The sequence below is a fragment of the Rhinolophus ferrumequinum genome, chromosome 5, assembly GCF_004115265.2.
Source record: "Rhinolophus ferrumequinum isolate MPI-CBG mRhiFer1 chromosome 5, mRhiFer1_v1.p, whole genome shotgun sequence".
NCBI classification, from domain to species: domain Eukaryota; kingdom Metazoa; phylum Chordata; class Mammalia; order Chiroptera; family Rhinolophidae; genus Rhinolophus; species Rhinolophus ferrumequinum.
This window is the reverse complement of record NC_046288.1, coordinates 85430026-85451417: the sequence shown is the minus strand read 5'-3', so window position 1 is coordinate 85451417 and position 21392 is coordinate 85430026. Positions and strand designations below refer to the sequence as shown.

Below are 21392 nucleotides of genomic sequence, written 5' to 3'. Positions count from 1 at the left end.
AAGGTGCCAGGGCCGCATGTCGGGTGCCATCCCTGCCTCACGGCTGTGCCCCCCATGTGAGCAGAGCCCCAGAAAAGTAGAGGCCCCGCTCAGGGGGACACTTACCAGGTTCACCAGCGGCCCCCCGGAGTTCCCGTACTGCAGGGGAAGAAAACACAGTGTTAGCTGTGCCCAGAGTGCTACTGAAGCTCTTTCTTACAACGACCTTTCCAACAGCACAGAGACATGTGGCCCCCTTATCCCCTAGCAGCTTCGAATGGCCTTGTCACCGTCCCCCGTCTCACAGATAAGAAAGCCGGGGCCCACACAGGCCCTGTGGGTGGCGGAGCGGGTCGGAGCTGGGCAGTGCTCTCTGTGCAAAGCTCCCAGGCTCACTCCACACTTGCTTTGGTGTCTCTGTCACTCGTGGCCTGGGCCACACAGGCCGCCTACAGGATGGGACACTATGTCTCGTCCTACGGCATCAAGGAGTCTCGACAAAAACTGACATTTCCAGAGAATGCCCAAACCACGGCAAACCCCGACAGGCGGGCACTGGGGCACCTAGGCAACGTGCTTTGTGAGCGCCACAGGCACCATCCAAACACTAATACTAACGACGACGATGGTGATGATGACGACGTGATGTGAAGCTGACCGTGGAACTTGGGCAGACATTGCAGGGGCGTGGCTGTGCCTCTCCATCCTGAAGGCAGCCCCCAGGCGGGGCCGCAGCCTCTAACTCCCAGGGCAGACCTGGCAGCATGGGAGTCAGAGCTCCATGTCATGGAAAGAAAGAGCTTTCTAGCAGTGAGCAGTCTGGCGAGGGGTGGGGTGGGTCCTGGGGCAGGGCCGAGCCCGGCAGAGTCGGCTGAGGACTCACGTTGATGATGGCGTCTGTCTGGATGTAGTCCATGTCCGAGTCCCGCAGGCCCAGCTCCCGGCCATCCCTCTGGGCCGTGCTCACGATGCCCGTGGTCACTGTGTTCTGCAGGGCGAAGGGGCTGCCGATGGCCACCACAAACTCGCCGGGACGCAGGTCTGCCGACTGGCCCAGCAACAGCGCCGGGAGCTTTTTCTGGGGGAGGGAGGAAGGTTCAGCTGCACGCCTTTGGTGGGGACCAGCGCCAGGTCAGGCCAGGCCCCTGGTGGGGTGGCCCTAGAAGCAGCTAGTTACAGCGGTCAGGCAAGTCACTGACGCAGACTGAGGCCAGGCCTGCCTCCGGCTGACCCTTGGTGGACAAGAGAGACCCAGGCTGGCATCCTCAAAGCAGAGGTTCAGTCCCACCAATGCCCACAGGTCTCTCAGAGCGGGCACAGGGTACAGCTGGGCTCAGCCTCTGAGGCCATTGAGCCCGCTGGTTTGATGGTCACAGTTCCCTCTGAAACTCTGATAGAAGCTATGGACACCAGCACCCCGAACGTGTACCACACACAAACTGATGCATACAATCCAGAGATCTGCGGGAGCCCTGGGGCCCGTCTGGGGACCTGGGAACCCCGGTTAGGAATCCTTGATCCAGCTCAACTGATTTCCTAACACTGACACATGGGGAAACTGACGCCCAGAGAGAGAATGCGACGTAAGCAAGCTCCGCCATCATCCCTGCGCACTAAGACACCTGCACACTTCTCCCTTGTTTTGCATGGAGCCAGAGCAGTCTGTCTGTCTAACTCTGGGACAGCCTGGGAGCTCTGAAGCTGCAGGGAGCATGCTCAGAGGAGGTGCTCAGAGGTGCTCTGAGTGTCTGTCAGAGGGGCTGCAGCGCACACGCCAGTACATGTGAAATTGGTGGGCTGAAGCGCTGTCACCTGCACCCACGTCCATTTCCGGGTTTTGGTGTGGCACCCCTATGTCAGACGTCACCACTGGGGGAGTGGGGGCACATGGGACCTCCCAGCACCACTTCCGCTGCTTCCTGCAGCTCTAGAATTATTTCCAGATAAAGTTTTATATAAAACGGTGCTGCAGACGGCCATGCCCAGATCACACAGACCTCACCCTCACTGGGGATCGGTGGGGAGGACCCCACACTGCGGTCCCTCTGAATTGCCTGATGCCACTGCTCGTCCTGCCCAGTTAGTAGCTTTCCCCTTTACGCTGTATGCCACCACATCAAGTAAGGGATTTTTTCTTCAGGAAGCCTTTTTCATAGCAGCTGGGGGGACCAGTGTGGAAGGGGAAGGACAGGACATATATCCCAAGGGCTCCCCACTGGCCTCCCTCACCCCACGGGACAGCTGCATCCCTGGGCTGGGCCCAGGAGGGACAACGGAAGTGCCCCTGGCGTTGGAGGACCTCCCTGAGGCCGTGGCCGTGGGCAGCACAGTTTTCGGCCAGTGGGCAGCACAGTTTTCGGCCAGTGGGCGGCAGCCTTGCTCTGCCCTGTCCTGTCCCAGTGGCTCAGGGAAACAAGGGCAGGTGTCGGAGATCTTGGTTCTCCTCTGACTTGGCCCATGACGGGACAAATGGCTGGCCCCCCGGGCCTCGGGTCCTCCAGCTGTCCAGGGGAAGGTTGGGCTGGGGCATCTCTCAGCTGGAGTCTGGAGAGGCTCCCCTGCCCCCCGGCCCCTGCCACCCACTCACTTTGGAATGGATCTTAATGGTGGCGATGTCCGACTTCTTGTCGATGTCCTTGATGGTGGCCTCGTAGGTGTCACCATTCTGCAGCTGCACCTTGAGCTGCTGCCGGCCTGAGAGGGTGTTGGTGCTGGTCACCACGTGGGCGTTGGTGACAATGAGGCCGGCCTCCGACATGATGAAGCCCGAGCCGCTGGAGAGGGGCACGTTGCGGCCAAACAGCGGATGTCTGCGGGGAGCGGGCACAGGGTGTTCAGGGGCCGGGCACATGGGACCTGGGGGTCAGCCACAGTGACGGCTGAGCCAGCATGGGGGCAAAGAACACGGGCTTGGGGTCCTGTAAGCCCAAGTTCAAATTAGAGCTTTTCCACTTACTGGCTGTGGTCTTGGCCAGGTCAAGAAGTCTGACCCATCTCACGGCCAAAAAGAGGGGGCAAATCTCCGACGTGCAATTTGCCAGGTGAGACAGGAGGCCAGAAATGTGAGATCTGTGATAGCACAGCAGACACTCGCTGCTCCGACAACAGCACTGGAGCCAGACAGACCAGGATTCTAATCTCAAGTCCAGTCCCCACTTATTATCTGCCTGACTGTGGGCAGGTGGCTTAACCTCTCCGAGACTCGGTCTGCCCACCCAGGAAATGGGATGACATGTCTGGTGCCTAAAGCACCTGGAGGCGGGAAGTCACTCAACAAACAGGGCTGTTATTGGCAGAAGGGAAAATGTACCAATGTGCCTACAGCATCCGCTGGGACTGTCACAAGCAGTCCCCAGAGCATGTTAGTTTCCCAGATTTCTGTGTAGACAGAAGGTAAGCACTGGGTGGGGATGTGCTCCCACCTCCTTCTGACCCCTCCACTGCGGCCGGCTGCCTGGAAGCCCCCATTGGCTACCTTAAGGGGCCCATAAGCATGCAAGAGAAAGAACAGGAAGGATGGGACTTTCTCAGGAAAGTGAGTCTCTGGACTGGATAGAACCAGTGACAACAGCTCATGTCACCAAGCGCTCCTAATGAGCCAGGGACAAGGTCATTTAATTCTCATGATAGGTACCCTACAAGGTAGGTAAGTCTCCAGTTCACAGGTGGGGAAACCGAGTCCCAGAGACGTGAACTGCTTGGCTGGGTCAGGCAGGCACAGGGTAGAGCATGGGTTTGAACCAGGCATCCTGGCCACTCAGCCTCCCTCAGGGTGACCATAGCGGGTGTCCACCCAGCTGTGTGTGTGCCCTGGGCAGGGGCTACACCTGAGTGCCTCTGGAAGTGCCTGCCCTCGGCACCTGCTCAGCCCGACACGTATAGGACTTGGCGCTTGTCTGTGGAAGGGCCCGAGACCACCTGAGGCCTCCGAGCCCAGCAGAGCTCCCCTGCCTGATGGTCATTGCGTCTGGGATTGTGTCTGGATCTCACGCGCCTGGGCCTCAGCCTCCAACCCCTCGGACATCAGCCTCCGAGGCTGACACAGGAAGACATCGCCACCTGCCCGGCTGAACTGCTGTGGGCAATTGGGTGGCTCAGGGCCTGGTGCCCGGGGCCTTCTGGACAGACACTGACCCCACCCAAGCCACCAGCAAGGCCAGGACTTAGCACAAGTGCCAATTAGCATGTCCAGCGGTAATCTCCTCAATGACACGTCCCCGGGGCTGGGGCCCCCAGAGAGGGCAGTGAGGGGTCAGCGTGTTGCAGAGGGATGGTCTCAGCTCTGAGGTCCGAGACACCTGAGATCACACCCTGCCTCAGCACTTAGCAGCTCTGTGAGCCTGGGGAAGTGTCCAGGCCTCTGCTTCCACATCCAGGAAATGGGAACGTGACAGCCTACCTTCCAGGGGTCACGGGAAGATGCCGTGGGCAAGAGAGAAGGGCCTTGGAGTGCGTGGAGCACAGGTGCTGTCAGTCAGCATTGGGCAGTGGCCTGGGCCTGGCTCTCAGGGGTGAGTCCCATGGGCTGGCACCAGGGCTGTTTGAGAAATGTAGGCAAACAGCCACCACGGCACGGGGCACATAGGGGGTCCAGGGTATCACTATTCTGATGGTGCTGGGCTCATGCCAGTCCCCTCGCCCCATGGAGCACTGTTGGTGGTGAGCAGTCCCGGTCCTCCAGAGACTGGGCATAGTGACACCCAGTGACACGGGTTCCCACCGGGCTGGCTTGGCACCATCAAGCAGGAGCCTTGCGCTGGGGCAGGAATCATGGTTCTGTATTTGCAGGCTTTCCTACCTGGCCGTCTGGGATATAAACACATAGTAGCCGCTCATGAGTTGAATGAATGACTGAATGACTACAGCTACCACCCACTGCACACCTGTTTAGTGCCTACAGCTCTGGAGGTGCGAGGTTGTTTTCCATTTTCCTCTGATTGCCTTGCCATCAGAGTCAGAGGGGACGTCCTTCCCAAGGGCACACAGCAGCCGGGAGTCTGAGTGAGGTCCGCCTGACTCCAAGCCCAGTCTGGTTTCTACTGCCCCCAGTGCTAGAACCAAGTCGGGTTTGGGCCCCAGCAGGCAGAGGGGACGCCTGGGAGAGGCGCGGGCGGGGCTTCACACACCTCAGGAAGAGCTCTATGTGGACCACAGCCGGTGCGATCTTCTCCACCACGTCGGCGATGAAGTTGAACTTGTACCGTGGGCTGGTCAGCTGGTGGAGACCTGCACTGGCAGGAAGAACCCGGTGCATTAGTGAGACCCAGACACCGCCCAGAACCCGCCCAGGGTGAGGAAGGAGGAAGCTCCACCCAAGACCCCTGATCAGATTCACAGCCCCTTGGGGACACTGAGCGGCACAGTGACACGAAGACATCTGGGGACGGGACTCGCTCGCCCCAAGAATGGTTAATGCTCAGCTTCCTCCTATCACCTCACTGGACCCTGCCCGGCAGGCCAGGAGGTTCAGATAAGTTAGGACACTTGCTCTGGGCTGCACAGCAGTGACATGCCTCTCAGGCTGGATCCGGGCCAGTCCCCCTGGGCCCTCGTCCTTTCTCTCACATATAGCAATACCCTGACACAAGGACACCATCCCCTCCCCTTGCCAGCTCTGCTTGTCTGTCCAGGCCTTGGGCTAGTGCAGTGACTGGGCAAGAACATAGAGAAGCCCTGGGTTGTCCCTCCTGACTTGCCACACCCAACACAATGCGGCCCCTTCTGGGCTATGCTGGGTCCCCATGTGTATCTATTAATAACTTGGCCTTGCCCCAGCCTGACTTGCCAGGAGGTTCACAAACTTCTCTGGAACCTTCCCTGTCTCAGATTTCTGCTGCCGTCAAGAACAGGGCTGCTGTCTACTGGGACCACAGGCTAGAGGCATGTTGGTGGCATGAGGCCCCACGCTTGGTCCCCCTGCTCAGGCATGTGCCGAGGTCTCCCAGGTCCTTGCCAGAGACTGGTGCTATCTGGCACCCATACTGCCCAGTCCTGCTTGTCAGTAGCTCGCAGGGCCCGGAATGGGCACTGGGTTTCGAGTCCTGGGCTTGGCTGGGCATTGCCACTTTCCAGCTGTGTGGCTTCAGGCAAATCACTTACCCTCTCTGGGCCTTGACTCCTCATCTGAAAATGAGACTGAAGATCCCCTTGTACCCTCGCCCCCCGACCTGTAGGAACTGGGTGTGACTGTGACCTGCAAATGTGCAGCTCCCTGCCCGGGAGCCCACCACCCACCCTGCCACCCTGATGGTGGTGAATGAAGTGGGCACAGCCTGTCAAGTCCAGTTTTGCAGCTGCTGTTCCTGCTGATGAGCTCTGGGAAGTGACTGAGCATAGGGATCTGGAGAAAATCTGGCTTCCCCGGTCGTCCAGGGTGAGGGGAGCTAATGTGTTGAGTGTAGTCACAGGAGCAGGCAGGGGCCCAGGGCCATGCCAGGAGCATGTGGCAAACGCAGTCGCTGCCCACGTCCCGACTAATCTCCCCAACCATCCAGGGCGGCAGCCACGGCAGGGCTCATTCCCTCCATCTTTGAAGCGGGGAAACAGGTTCAGTGAGAGGAATCCTCTTGCCCGAAGACACATATCTAGTTGGACGTTAACCAGGCTCCCTTTCCCCCCCCAGTGCCCCCCAAGGTCCCGACTCTGCATTAAGCCTGAACCGGGTCTCAGAGCCCAGAGGACAGTTAGCCTTAGACTCTGCGGTTAGGGCGGGCAAGGAGGGCCCACCCCACTGATCCTTCGAAGTCTGCCTCTCAAACAGCCCACGGGCCCTGGCGGACAGCCAGCCTGCTTTGGTCAACCTGAATCAAAGGCCGCCTGTCCAGGGGTGGCCCACTGCCGGGCACTGCCCGGCTTCTTGATTAGCAAACAGTGGGCAGCCAGGGCTACTGTGCCTTGGAGCCCTCTTCCTGGAAGCAAAGCCCCTTGGTGGGACTGGGTCCAGGTTCAGAGGTCATGTTAACAACCAGCCCTGGTGCAGGGCTCACTCTAGGCCAGGGCTCCATGCTCCCAGCACACAGGGGTTATGCCGCACATCTATTTCCATGTGGGATCACTGGTCCTGTGGAAACTCTGGAAGTGACGCTGTCTGTCAGACAGCCCTGCTTTGTCCACCAGCTAAGCTAAGGCCCTGGGAACCTGTTTTCATGTTCTAGCCTCCAAGCAGAGGGAAGGGAACCAACCTCAGAACCTGCTCCCCTCAGGTTCTGTTTCTGACAAGACACGCCCACCAGGCAATCCCCACAGCTTGGCCCTGGAGGACCCCAAACCCACGCCGGGGCAGGGGTATTTGGCAGGGTCTACAGCTCTCCCATATATACTGAGGCTGGATTTACGTTGGCTGAGGCTCCTGGCCACCGTGCGGTGCTGGGGCGGGCAGCTCCAGGTGGGAGAGTCCAGGTGTCACCCCTCCCTGATGTGTAACCTCTCAGGCCATTGCCCACCTCCCACAAGTCTGCTCTATGACCTACCATTCTCCCTCCACCTGCACGGACTGCTCCCCATTTCTCCCTACCAAACTACTCCAGCTTGTCCTGGGCACAGCTCAAATCCCACCTCCTCCAGGCAGCCCTCCAGCAGGCTTCTCCCCGTCAGAAGGAGTCTCTCCGTGCTCAAGGCCCCCAACACAATGCCTCACCTATAGCACTTGCTCTCCTGTGCATGTGCTAAGTGCCTTCTGTGTGTGCACCCCATGCTGGTACAGGCCTGTGACCAGCCAGGCACAGCCCAATGTGACCAGTGATGGGACAGAGGAAAGCCCAGGGGTGTCGCTGATCCAGGCCTGGAACAGTGCACTGGGCAGGGGAACAGCGTATGTGAAGACACAGCTTTGCGCATAAAGGGAGCTACAGATGGAGGTGACTCCAAAGTGGGCCCAGAATGAATGAAACAAGAGGATGAAATATTAGAAAAGGCCGCGTTTGCACATGACCTGATCGTGGATCTCAGAGATTCCAGCACCCGTTGTGCACTTCTGTCCACCCTGCTGCTGGCCTGTCCCAGGTCCTGGGGGCCCAGGGAGCCCCAGTGATGCTCAGGTTGCAGATCCCGACCCAGTGCCCGGACATCTGGATGGGACGGCAGCCTCCGCCTAAATGCTTTTCTTTCAATGTGGTCTCCAGAGATCACTTAAAATAGGCGGCACTCAATTTTATACATGATGATTTTTAAAAAAAAAAAACCCTCTGTAAAATATTTATAAGTAAAAGGCTAACAGGAAACACATCAAAATACTTCACGGTGGATATTCGGGAACGGTGGGAAAGTTACAAGTGATTTTGTCTTTCATGGACTTTCCAAATTTTATACCACAGGCAAATATATGCAGACGTACCCGAGAAAACTGGTCAAGGGAGAGAGCAAGGCCTGGTGGAGGGCAGGGGCGGGGACGAGCCAAGGCGGGGCACTGTGGCGCCCCCTCGGTGGGCAGGGCCCTGGGCTGTTTGGCTCCAGAAGCTGTAGGGACAAGCTAAGGTGCTCACCTCCCTCCCAGGCACCAGCTCCTCCAGCCGATAACAAGCACGGGAGGCCCAGGGAAGCCTCTGAAAACCCTTCAGAAGGGAGGGGACTTCACTCCCTCTGACCCAACACACAGCAGGTTTGCAAACACCAACACAAAGCACACCTCAGCCTACCGGCCAGCCTACCAGCCAAGTCTTGCAGGAGAAGCTTCCCCAGAACAGCATGGGGTGCTTCCTACCTCCCAGGAAACTGAGCCTGGAGGCAAAGATGGCTTGCGGGGGAGGTCCTGTGGACCTCGGAGCCTGAGCCCACCCTCCCTGGCCCCACAACCTTGGGGCATCCCTGCAGGGCTTCCAGGTCAGCTGGCTGGTGACGGGGCCCTGCCAGGCTCTGTCCCTTTAAGCTGACCATGGTGGGTGGGGGTGGCTGGGGCCTGGTTCCTGGTTCTCCTCCCCACACACAGATGAATCACCCCGTGAATCAGTGGGAAGGGAGGACCCGTTTCCCACCGCTGCTTTCCACATGAAAACCTTGGGCCCCACGGCTGGCTGGGAAGCAGACTGTTTATTTGGGGGTTTGGACAACCCCGCCCCCACCCCGTGCTCCAGCCAATGTACTGAAGTCAACAGTCTCGACCAGATTCAGCTGCTAGCATTTTTTTGCTTTTTTCAAAAATAAACTGTAATGCACAGGCGTTGGATGTTTCAGTCGGGAGGAACTTGACACAGAGCAAAGCAATCAGGCCAGGTCCTGCAGCGCCTCCTGGGAGAGAAGGGGCACAGCCAGGAAGGAGAGAGAGAAATGGGGCTCCGGGCTCCACTGCCAGCATTCCTGCAGGGCAGGGCTTCCAGAAGGGCTGAGGGACAGTGCAGACCCTGAAAGACGACTTACTATGTGCCAGTTCAGTCTTGACTACCACGGAACAGATGGGGAAACCGAGGCCCAGACACCCTGCAAGGCCACTTTGTACTGCGGCATACCATGTTTCCCTGAAAATAAGACCTGGCCGGACCATCAGCTCTAATGCATCTTTTGGAGCAAAAATTAATGTCAGACCTGGTCTTATTTTACTATAAGACTCGGTCTTATATTAATTTTACTATAAGACTGGGTCTTATATAATATAATGTAAGGCTGGGTCTTATATTAATTTTTGCTCCAAAAGACGCATTAGAGCTGATGGTCTGGCCAGGTCTTATTTTAGGGGAAACACGGTAGGTTGTGCACTGCACAACCCCAAGACCATTACTGACAAAGATCACCGTGTGGCTGACCTGCCCTGGGGTTGTGCAGTGCACAACCTGCCTAACCGTACGCATTAGTCCTTCCAGCACATAATGAGCAGAGCCAGCACTGAGACCCAGTTCTAGTCCCTCCAACTCCATCCCTGCCGCTTCTTCCATTGCCCCTTGCAATCAGAAGACACCCCTGTCCAGTGGTTAACTAGGACCTGGGGATGGAGGCCCATCCATGGATGACCACGAGGTCCCCAGCTGGGCCCATGTGTCCGTAATGGTGACCACAGCCTGCAGACCAGACGGCAATCTCTCGGCAGAGCCCTCAAGCATCTCGGTGTTGAGGTCGCATTTATAGCTGCAACCTCACCTACTGCCACTCTCCCTTCTGTCCCCTGGCTCTGCTTCCCTAAGCACACATGCTCCTATGTGTGCCCCTGCTTTTGTACGGTCAGATGCCCCTGCCAACACACGGGCCTGCACTGACTCAGCAAGCTCAGTGACCACTCTCTCTCCTGGGCCCCCGGCTTGTTCCTTGGGACTGTCCCCGTGGCCTGGGCGCCCTGACCCACAGCAATGAGCAAGGGGGTGCATGACTGTTCTCCAGGCACAGAAGAGTGGTCCCATGGGCCCCTCACAGCCCCCAGGCCCCACTTTCAGTCCTGCTACAAGGGGCCGGCTTTGAAGCCCCAGGAGCCGCCTCCCAGGTCTAATTAGTTCCCAGACAGTTCCCTGTGTTTTTCTTTCTCTAAAAACTTGCCTGTCCCTAGTGAACCTCCTACTCCCAACCAAGGACAGGCCTTCAGATCTGGCTGCAACTGGGGTGTGGGGGGGAAGGGCAGGGGCAGTCCTCCTGTCCTCGACCAGGCTTCTGACCCTGGGACCCAGGGTCAAGGGCTGCAGCCTAGGCCTCCCCCTCCATGGGCTGGGCGCCTGGCATTTACGATTTCAGTGAATTCTCGCAGCAGTTCTGCAAGGCGAGTTGTTAGCCCATCATTCAGGCGAGGAAAAAAGGCTCAGAGAGGTCATAAGACGTGACACCGCCTCCAGGCCAGGTCCCTCAACCCCCACCCCAGCTACTTCCCCAACTGGGTGCTGGTCCTCGGCCATTGGGACTGGCTATGGGGTCCTCAGGGGAGCTAGGCCTTGGCAGGTCCTCGGCTTGGGTCCAGCCTGGCTCATCTGGCTGTGAATTCCACCAGGAGGAGGCAACTCTGCCACCAGCTTGTTTGTGCTTTATCAAAGGGTCCCCCAGGCCAGGCAGAACTCCAGGTCACCCACAGGGTCCCGCAAGCCACTGAATCCATGGAAGACAATGTGGAGTCCACCACAGACCCGCCTCCTACAGGAAGCCCTCCCTGCCCAGACTGGCCCATCAGTTGACTCCTCTGGGCTCAGGCTTCCTGGCTGGGAGGCGGGGACTAGAAGAGGCCAGAGTGGGGCCCCCTTGGGCACGTGGCAGCCCCTCCACAAGCACTTCCGGCTCCACCTCTCCTTCACTCTCACAAACTCCATTTACATCAGAAACGTCCACTTGTCAATATTTAGGTGTGTCTGCACTAACATCTTGGCCCTTACAGTGTGCAAAGCACATTTACTTCCTTACCTCATAGACTGTCCAATGAGCCCGTGAAGAGGGTACCACGCCAGAACCCCCATCAGTACCTAACCTGAACTCGTCCCCTCGCCTCCATACCTGTCCTTCAGGCTGCCCCGCCTCTAGGAAAGACCCCACCATCCACCCACCCTGACACTGGGGCCCACCCCCAGCCCCTTAAGGCCTCTGGAGCCTGCCGTCCTCAGCCGTCACGCTAGCTCAGGCCGCATCAGCTTCCCCTGCCCAGGGCGCCGACTGCCCACTCGCTGGGCCCCGTACTCACTGTGCACACCTAGTACCCAGAAGCCTCCAGGTTCCTCACCTCACGGCTCCTTCACTTGCACCTGCCTGTGCTCAGCGTCTCCTGCTGGCTTGGTGCCCACTTGTCCATGTCGTCTGGGGGCTGCCTCCCCCAGGAACCCTCCCTGATCTGTCCTCGCCTGCATCCACACATTGTCCTGTGTCCCTCACAACACGAGCTGGGGATTCCTCAGGGATAGGGGGGCCTGCTGGTGGTGGTGACGGTGGGTAGGACGCAGAGGCCAGATCGCACTGAGTCTGCAGGCCACGTCCGAAGTCTGTGCTTGGTTCTGAAGGCAGCAGGAGCCATGGCAGGGCTTTTGGAAGGGACACCAGTATTTCATGATGCACCCTTGGGCCATTGTTCGGAGGTGCATGGACAGGCCAGCCCCAAGGGGGTGCCAGGGGGGAACACAGAAGGTACGGGTGCTTCCTAGGCCCAGCCCTGGCCGTGGGGCGGGGGGGTACTGCATAGCATCCTGCATTTTAAGCTCCTCTGGCTGGACTGCTGGCTCCCAGGGACCTGGGCAGTAAGACAGCTTAGCTCTGCTGTCCTGGGCAGGCAGAGAGGGAAAAACAGGCGGGACGTCATCTTGCCTGATTTGCTAAGAGGATTAAAAATCAAAAGCCAACCAAAGCTCTTAGATAAACAAAGCTGAGAGCCACAGTAGGAAACTACTCTGGGGTTGCACAATAAAAGCTGCTTATTAAATGCCACATAAACTGCCCCAGGGCTCTAAATTCTGAATTAATTGCACAGTCAAAGGCCTATTTGTCTGCAGCTGTCGGCAGACAGGCTGCAAAGATCCTAAGTCTCTGGAGTAAAAACGGGAAAGCTCTTCTCTGTGCAGACCCTCTGAACACGTTTATCTGAGTTTGTAATATCCCACCGTGTAGCAGCACTGCCTCCCTGGAGAGGTGGTGAGCCCTTTTCACTGGAGGTGTGCAAGGAGGGTTGGGAGGGTTATAAGAGATTCGTACATCACACGGGGATCCACTCATTCCACAGCACCTACTATGCACCAGGCACTGGGCCAGGCCTGACAGGGAATAAACGGACCAGGCCCTCACCCTGTGAGGCTCAGAGCCCAGTGAAGATGGAGATAAGGCACCAAGTCAAATAGGTGGTGTCAGGGTCTAGAGGGGACCCCAGAGTGTGCTCATGAGGCTAATGACGGGTTCATGAGGCACGGTGGTCCGGAAACGCAGCTGAGGGAGGGTGAGACAGCCAGGCCCAGGCAGAATGAGGACTCGGCCATGTAAAAGTGAGGGAATGGGAATTTCAGGCAGTGCACACAGCATGTGCAAAGGCCCTGAGGCGAGAAGGAAACTGGCGTGGCTGGAGCCCAGACGATGAGATGGTGTTCAGGGTGGGAGGGGGCCAGATGGCATGGGATGCTGTGGGTCAGGGTAAGTGTCGGGGAGCTGCCGAGGGGATAAATTTATCAAGATTATCCTGGCTGCTGTGTACAGCAGTGACCAGAGGGAGGATGAAGGAGGTGGGGAAGAAAGGGGAGGCCAGAGTTGCCAGGGCAAATAGGAGTAATGGCAGGCTGGGGGATGGTTCAAGGTTGAGCTGAAGACTAGCCTGTGGATAGAAGCTAAGGAATGATGGGAAATGGGAGACCAAAGGTGACGAAGGCTTCTAACCTAAACTTCCTGGGGTGGTTCTTTCGGTCGAGGACCCTGGCCAGGTGAGACACAGAACTCTAGCTCAGAGAAGAGACGGGGCTGGAGACAGGAGCCCCGAGTAATTGGCAACTGGGTGTATTTGAGGGCAGGCCCGGGTGAGGGTAGAGATGGCAGGACTCCCGTGTGGAAAAGCTCAGGATGCTGCAGGGTGTGGACATCCCCCAGTGATCTCTGGCGGGGCCCTTGGGAGGGCAGAGAGGGGACACTGCCGGTGCCACTCTGTGGAAGCTGAGCCCAGCAGAGCTGGAGACCTAGGCCTAACTCCGATGCCAGTTATCGGGGACCCTGCTGCTCCCCCCACCCTGCCCCCACCCCAGCTGCCTGGGGCCCTTGAAGAGTGTGGCTTTCAAAGCCAGCCAGACGGGGGCCAGGCCTGGCTCAGTCATTTCCTGGCCAACTGACCTCAGATCAACCACTTGTCCTCTCCCTGCCGCCGTGGGCACATCTGTGGTGTACGCAGCCAAATGTGCAGAGGCCCATGGAACTGCGGTGGTGAGAGACCAGGCAGCAGCGCGTACTCCACAAACACTGGATTTGCCACATGCAGAAAACTGGGTGTCTCAGGTCCCTGTTACAGGGGTCAGGGGTGTGTGACAATGACCGCACAAGGCCCAGAAACAAGGGCAGGGCCACATGGACCACTGCGCTCCCAGGCCCTGGACCCGGCTGGCCCGCCCTCCCGCAGCGAGGCTCCCCATCCCCTCTCTCTTGGGCTTCAGCCCCACAGGGAGTCCCTCACCTCTTGGGCTCTGGCAGCAGCCAAGCTTGCGGGTCCTGGGCCTGTGAGGCCAGTCCATCTGCCTCTGCTTTGCTGCTGTCCCTCTCTGTCCCCCTGTCCTTTGTTCACCCCCCACAGCTCAACACAGAAGCACCCCACCCACCCACTGACTCTGCCAGATGAAACAACTGGTCGTAGTAGTGGTACTAATACACGAAATAATAGATGGCCTCTTGATTGCAAGAGTTCTCCACAGTAGGTGCTACTGTCACCCCCACTTTACAGATGAGGAAACTGGGGGTACCTTGTCTAAGGCCGCAGCATTCGTAAAGGCACCCCACGACAGCCCCAGCCCACGACCTCTGTGCCTCCGTGTGGTCAGCAGGCTGTTTCCTTCTTCCCACTCTCCCATGTATGACCCCGACCCTCTGAGATTCTCAGGGCACAGACGGGCTCTGTCTCACTGAGGTGCCTTCTCACCATCCCAGGGCCAGCCAGACACACAGAGGAGGGACTTCACAAGTGTAGACATGCTCAGCTAAGAAAGAGGGTTTCAAAACGCCGAGACCACCTCCAGCCTCCCTGGCTGCCGCCCTCGGCCATGCTTGTCCTGGAGTCTGTCTTACTCTAATAGCACCTGCCACACGGATGGGGGTCGGGGTTGGGGAGAGGGCCCCACGGGCACAACCAAGCTGCAGTGGGCGGGCGCCAGGCCCACCCGGAGCCCTCCACCCCTCAGACCCATCACGACCTGAGATGGGCCCCCCAGTACCAAGCCCCAAAGCAGACGCGCCCGCTGAGGGTGCAGCAGGAACTTATTACATGGCAACGCCCATCTCCCAGACACCGAGGGGCACGAGACTGTCATCCCGGGGTCCCGGACACAATGTAGCACAGCCGACCACATCACCCTCACTTCCCCTAAGGCCCTGCCATGGCTCTCCCAGATAACCACAGTCACTGCCATCTAATGCTTCCCAGACGGGGCTCCCCGGAACCCCGGTGTGCCGGGAGGAGGTCAGGTGTATTCCGCCAGAAAAGAAGTGCTCTCTGTTGAATTTCTCTGGAGAAACCTTGGCTTTTACCAGTGTGTGTGTGTGTGTGTGTGTCTTACTGCAGCTTTTCTCAGAACCTCTAATAGAACCAAGTGACTCCCCATTGCAGGGACAGTGTTCACGCTGCCAACCTTTTGGGGCCACAGGACACTTATTTTCAGAACACCAGACACGTGTTGGGAAGCCTGGCCTACGGGATGAAGTCTAAGCCGTCAGCAGGATGCTGTGGGCACCGCCATCCCATCCCTGCCCACCTGCGCAGGCTTGGGGCCCCCCCTTTCTCTCTCTCTCTCTCTCTCACACACACACACACACACACGCAATGTATGCACACACACCTCCCCTGCACACCAGCTGCTTGGGGTTTTTGCTCTTCCTACAAGGCTCACCACTCACAGCCCGCCTCCACAGGGAGGTTCATGCCATTCCCTCTTTCCAGAAAGCCTTTCCCTCTCACTACCTGGAAGGTGTGTCCTTGACCTTGAAGTCCGTTTAGATGTCCCTCGTCCCTGCACGTTTCCTGGCAGCCAGGCAGCTGTGCCCTGTGCTGCTCCCAGGGCAGTAGAGCCTGTCCTCCTGCTTCGTCTCCCCCTGAAGCTGCGAGCTGAAGGCACACATGAGCCTGGCTCTGTGAACTTGGGGCCCAACATGGGATGTCTGCGAGTACCTGTTGGACTAATGCCGTAGCCTACCTTCCTAAGAGGCGTCCCAAACAAATAAGGGGACAGCAGCGTTTTTCAGCATTTTCTTCCATGCACAGGGTCAACCTATGTGGCAAGAAGCAATCCAGGGCCAGCTCCAGGTCAGGGGAGGCTGTTCTGGGGTTTGAAGAGACTGAGAAATTCCCTATCCCACAGCCTCTCCCCATGGAGCCCCAGGAATTCCAGGGACCCCATAGGCTTGCTCACCATTCCCGGACCAGCATTTTAAGTGCAGTTCAAAAGAAAGAAAACACTGAATGTCGCTCCAAAGGGCACCCAGACTAAGGCCAGGAAAGACTGCTTTTCACCCAAACTGACCCGTGGAAATGAGCTACAAGATAGGTAAGTTCTGATGAGGCCAGAAGTTGGAGGACCACGAGCTAGACCAGGCCCCCTGGGGCTCGCTTGTGACTACTTCTGTGACCTTGGGGATAGCATTTTACCCCTCCACGCCTCAGTTTCCCCACTTGGAAAACCAGAGGGCTGATGAGACGATTTCCAAAGCCCCTTCCCGTTGTGCCCAGGGCCTTGGGATTTTGAGGCGCTGCCCTAGCACTGAGCCTTAGTTTCCCCAGGAGGAGGCTTCACGTCCACCCCACACGCACCCCCGCCGCTCTGCCCCAGCCCGAGCACTTACCCGATGGGCAGGCGCCCTTCTGCAACTGGCGCACGGGCGTCCCAGAGAGCTGCAGCGCCCGGCGGCTGGCAGCCTGCAGCGCGCACACGTTGGCATAGGTGTGCCCGTCGGTGCCGCACACAGCATGAGCCCAGCGACAGCGACACACACCTCGCGTGCACTCCAGGCTCTCCCCACACGGCGAATCCAGGGGGCGGCCGCACGGTTCGCCCTCGCTGGCAGCGCACACCAGGCAGCAGTTGCAGAGGTCGGGCACGTAGCCGCCGGGGCAGCGGGGGCTCGGGCACCGCGACACATCGCAGCGCGCTGGGCACGGCGCCGCCGGGGGATCCCGGGCCAGCGCCAGCGCGGTCAGCGCGGACAGAAGCAGCGCCCGCGTCTGCATGGCTGACGGGCCGGCGGCGGGCGGCAACGCGGAAGACCGGCCGGGGGCCAGCGGGGACACCGAGGCCGCGCCGGAGCCCGGCGCCGGACGCCTACGGAGGGGCCGGGGACGCGCACACGGCCACATGCGCCAGCGGCTCAGGCGAGCCAGTGACGGGACCGCAGGGGCATGACCGGGTTGCGGAGACTGGAGAGACGCCCACTCCCTCCGGGCCGCCGACGGTCTGCGGGCAGCCGGCCCAGCAGCATTTAAAGGCGCAGCCCGGCCCGCCCCCGCTGGAAGGGGCGGCTGGGCCTCTTCACCAGCCCCGCCCCCCGCCCCAAATGGCCAATGCTCGGCTTTCCCGGCCTGGACGTAACGGGCCGTGGTGGCAGGACTGGGCCTGCCTGGTCTGATATGCTGGTGACTCAGAGGGGTAGGGACATGTGGAGGGGGTGCCACCGGGGAACAGGGCTGAGGCACACCTGGAGTGCTTGCACCACATGTGTCCATGTCCAGGGTTCCAGCGACCTGAGCTACTCCCCCCTCCCCATAGAAATTGACAAGTCCGGCCCCCCAGCTCCTTCTCCCCAGCCTGTCTCCTGTCCCTCCCCTTTCTCCTCCTTCCCCATCCCCCAGCCTCCTCGGAAGGGGCGCTCTCAGTACAGGGCCTGGAAGGTTTACATCAGGGGTGTAGGAGGTCGCCCCTCTGGCTCCCACCCCCACTGGGGGCAAACCTTCCTGAAGTGCGCGCTTGTGCCCTGACTCCTCAGTCTTTAGAGCCTGGAGGATGCGCTGTCCCAAGCTCTGGACAGGTCTGTCAGGGCTCCCAGCTCCCTCCTCTGTGAAAGGGGCAGGAACAGCCCTTTGCTATCTCATAGGACTGTTGGGGAAACCCCACGGAGTAGATGGTGGGGTGCAATGTTCCCAAGCACTCCATGCTTGGCACACAGTCAGCCCTCAGGAACGGAAAGCTGTTCCGTTCTCCGTATTATTCCCCACTCAGGCTTTGAGGGGCCACTTCAGGCGCAGTGCCCTGCCCTGAGGGGCCCAGAGCCTGGTAACAAGGACACCAAGCCAGTGTGAGGAGGGTTGTGTGGTCAGAGGGAAGAGAGCAGAACCCACTTTGGAGGTGGGTAGGGCTTGGATGTGCGGTAATGGGACTGGGGCTGGCAGGGGACGAACCAGGAGCTCATCACCACCTGGCCAAGGTCCCAGAAGGGACAGCAAATCAGAGCCGAGACTCACTAAGCAGGAGACCTGCATGCAGACCCTGGAGCTGGGGTCCACCCCTTCTGTCCTGAGCCCGTTGGCACCTGGTGAAGTCCGGGGAGCCTGGTTCAGAATGATGTTTTTCAAATGCATGAAACAAACTGCACAGCGTTACAAAAGGAAAACATGTGATTGAACTACACTTATTAAAACAACAAATAAATCCACAATATACACATGGGCTTCTCTGTGAATCCGTTAATGACGACACCTGGCCGGTCGGATAGCCTAGAGATTTCCAAGCAACGGGGAGCAGAAGGGAGTTTGGAGGTGCCTGCGGCAACCGCAGGGCAGTGTGGAAAAAGCCGTGCATTCCCTTAGTGACAGGGTCACAGGCGTGCTGTGGCTGGGACCTACTTCACCACTGAAGGGAGTGCTGCGCTTCAGGGGGAGTTGTTGGTGAGAAGAAAGATGTCGCTTTCATCTAAGTTTATGGAACAGCTGGCTCAGAGGAGGGAGAGGGAACTGGGGGTGCGGGTGGGGCCTGGAAGACTGAGGAGAGGCTGGGTCCCATCCCTGAGGACAAGGACGCTGGGCACAACACGCAGAGGGATCAGACGGGTTTGTTGGAGGAAGTGGTGCAGGCTCAGGAGACTCAGGAGGGAGGAGTGGGGGTCCAGGCAGGAGCATCCACAGGCTCCCAGAGAGGCCGTGGCGTGAATGCGGACTTAAGGACAGTAGGGGGGTGGGGTGTGAAGGGGGCCGGGGCTTCCTTCCTCTTTGACACAGGGAGACACGATATGCTTTTCTGCCTCAAAAACTGGAAGCACATTTTGCTTTGAAGATGGGGAGAGTTTCAGGCCTTTCTTTGGAATAACCCAGAATGCTGGGGGTTGGGGACCCGGGCTCCTGGTTCACATCTCCTGCAGGGCAGGCTCAGGCCTGTAGGGTAGAGGGAGTGGCCTGCAGGTCCAGGACATCCTGGGGGCTTCTGAACCCGGAGCAGACTCTTTGGGGGGGTCACAAGGTGCTACAGACCCTATCCCTCGGGACAGCACCTTTGCCTGGATTCTCCATGCACAGAAAAGCAGAGCCCTGGGAAGGGTCAAGAGCTCACCTCTTGTCCAAACAGGGAAACTGAGGCTCAGAGAGTCATGGGGCTGGCTGCTACTGCAGACCAGAGTTTGCCTGCCCTCCACCTGCTGCTTTGTGGGCCCTGAGGCTGCTCAGGTGCTTTGCATACATTATTTGACTCAATCTTCACCCCCCCCCCCAGGAGGTGTGTATTGTGATCTCAGCAGGACATTCTGGAAGGTGAAAGCCACAGCAAGTGGCAGGCTGGGACGCAGAGCTGGGTCTTTCTGCCAGTCGAGTCTGTTCTTCCCTTCAGACCACACTGCCCCCCACTGGCCATTTGATTAGACCTTCACAACTGCCTTGCAAAGGGGATATTTATTCCTTGTACAGGTGGGGAAACTGAGGCCCAGAGTGAAAGGACACATAGTATCTTCCCTGCTCCACTTGGAAGCAGGGATGCAATCCCCTGGGGTTGCCTTTGTTCTTCTTAGACGCGGGCGGACGTGGTCGGCCAGCCAGGCTCACAGAGACTGCAGCGAGCATGGGCTCACGCGGCGCCCAGACTGCTCTGCTGGCTTAAAAGGAACCCGGTTACAGAATCAGGGGCAGCTGTTGGGGCGACGGAGGGAGCAGCGCCCCCTGCTGCTCCCACTCCTTCCTGCCTCTGGCTCTGCAAAGCAAGACACCCTCAGGGGCTTCCCCCACTGCTAGGGGTTCCCTTCCGGGCACCTGAGTCTCTCCCAGGGTCCTGCCCCTCTGTGGGTGAGTATACCTGAAGGCCTCGCTTATGCCCAGGTGATGCTTTAAGGAAGGCGGACGCTCCTCCCACTCTCAGGACCTACGGGAACGTGAGGCTCGTCGTCTCAGTCCAGGCACCCCGATTTGGCTCTGCGTGTGGGTCCAGGCCTGTGCCAGGCTCTCTGCTGTGTATCACAGTCCATTCTCCAACAAATGCTGGCAGGCTTGTTTCACTTACATAAATTTATCATTCATTTGTTCGTATTCAGTCCCCTTGGTCCCCACCCAAATATTTAAGGATCTTTACAAACAAGAACAATATAAAAAAGGAGGGGAGAAAAATAGAGTAAAACAAAATGAAGTGGTAGAAACATAATGGGAAGCCAGAGGTGAGGCTAATATATAAATTCTTGTCATGAGATGCTACTTTTTAGTGTGTACCCATAAATTTGGTTCTGAGTTTCCTGGTAGCTGGAGCAAAAACGGAAACATGAGGCCCACGTGATGAAAACAAGCCAGTTGCTCTAAAGCAGCCTAACCCTTCTCATTATTGAGAGGAGAAGAGGGTTCCCCAGGGAGCCTCAGAAAGGGACGCTGTGGAATGTCCTGACAACACCGTCTACTATGAGACCGTGTGGCTGTCCACAGAATGTTTCTCGGGGGGGGGGCCCAGAGGTGAGACAGCCTAGGGATCCTGCAAGAAGGATCCAGTAGCCAGCTGGTGATTCAGGTTTTCTTGGGGGAGGTGGAGATCAACTGTTTCAGCAGTAGTGCCTGACTGAGCTTGGCAGAAGTGCCTCCCTAAAGCAATTCAGGAGCAGGTCTTGCGATACTGAGGTTGGAGAGAAGTGGCCTCACTCACTCACTCATGAGAACGCCTTCATCACGCCAGTCCTCCCCCACCTAGCACACTTTACCGCAGGTAAAGAGTTCCATGAACCGTTGTTCAAGGAATGGACTCAGGTCAGCCAGCATGACTTGTGGCACCCAACACGGCAGGGCGAGAAGGTTCTAGAAGCATGGAGAGGGCTGCGAGGGCTGAAGGCCTTCAGAACCGCGTCAGCAAGGCCCCGACACCATGCTTTGGGACCCTCCAACAGAACGCAGCGCAGGGGACCGAGGCGTTCTCCCGATAGTGAGGTACCTAAGGGCCCCATGGCTCTGCCCCGTGTCCACACTGGTGCCAGAGGACCGGGCATTCTGACAAGCCAGCAGAGCAGCAGTGGCTGGAGGCCGCAGGCCGCGGTGTCCTCTGCAGACTCTGTCTTGTTCCTGAGCTCATGGGAAGTGCCCTCGGGGAATGTCCCAAGATCCTGGGCAAAGGGGATACTTTCGGTGGGGCTCAGGGCCCTGCGCCTGCAGGCAGGGGTTCCTGCTATAAAGAGTGACCTCCCTCCAGGCTGCAACCGTAATGCAATCTACAGTCTACAGAGCACGATCCTCTCGGGCCTGACTCCACTCCAGACGCAGCCCCTCGCCGAGAGGGATGGGGTCTCATTGCCCGGGCGCCGGCACATGCCGGGCATAGGCCAGTGTTTTGTTACACTAACTGGAATGGAGCTGAGTCCATCAGGCCAGACATGGGTGGGGTCAGAGTCTACATCCCCCCGCCCCACCCCGCTTCTGG

The 21392-nt window shown here is 58.5% G+C and overlaps 1 protein-coding gene across 2 annotated transcripts in view; it reads right to left on the bottom strand.

Moving 5' to 3' along the window:
* Positions 1-16977, bottom strand: part of HTRA3 (HtrA serine peptidase 3) — a 31144-nt gene extending 14167 nt beyond the window's left edge. For both annotated transcript variants that reach the window (XM_033106404.1, XM_033106406.1), the window contains exons 1-5: positions 16375-16977; positions 5106-5205; positions 2567-2789; positions 863-1057; positions 106-138 (exon numbers count right to left, since the gene is read on the bottom strand). In XM_033106404.1, the coding sequence (XP_032962295.1) occupies positions 106-138; positions 863-1057; positions 2567-2789; positions 5106-5205; positions 16375-16885 (1062 nt within the window). In that variant the 5' untranslated portion in view covers positions 16886-16977. The remainder of the gene's footprint in view (positions 1-105; positions 139-862; positions 1058-2566; positions 2790-5105; positions 5206-16374) is intronic.
* Positions 16978-21392: the final 4415 nt, after the last annotated feature.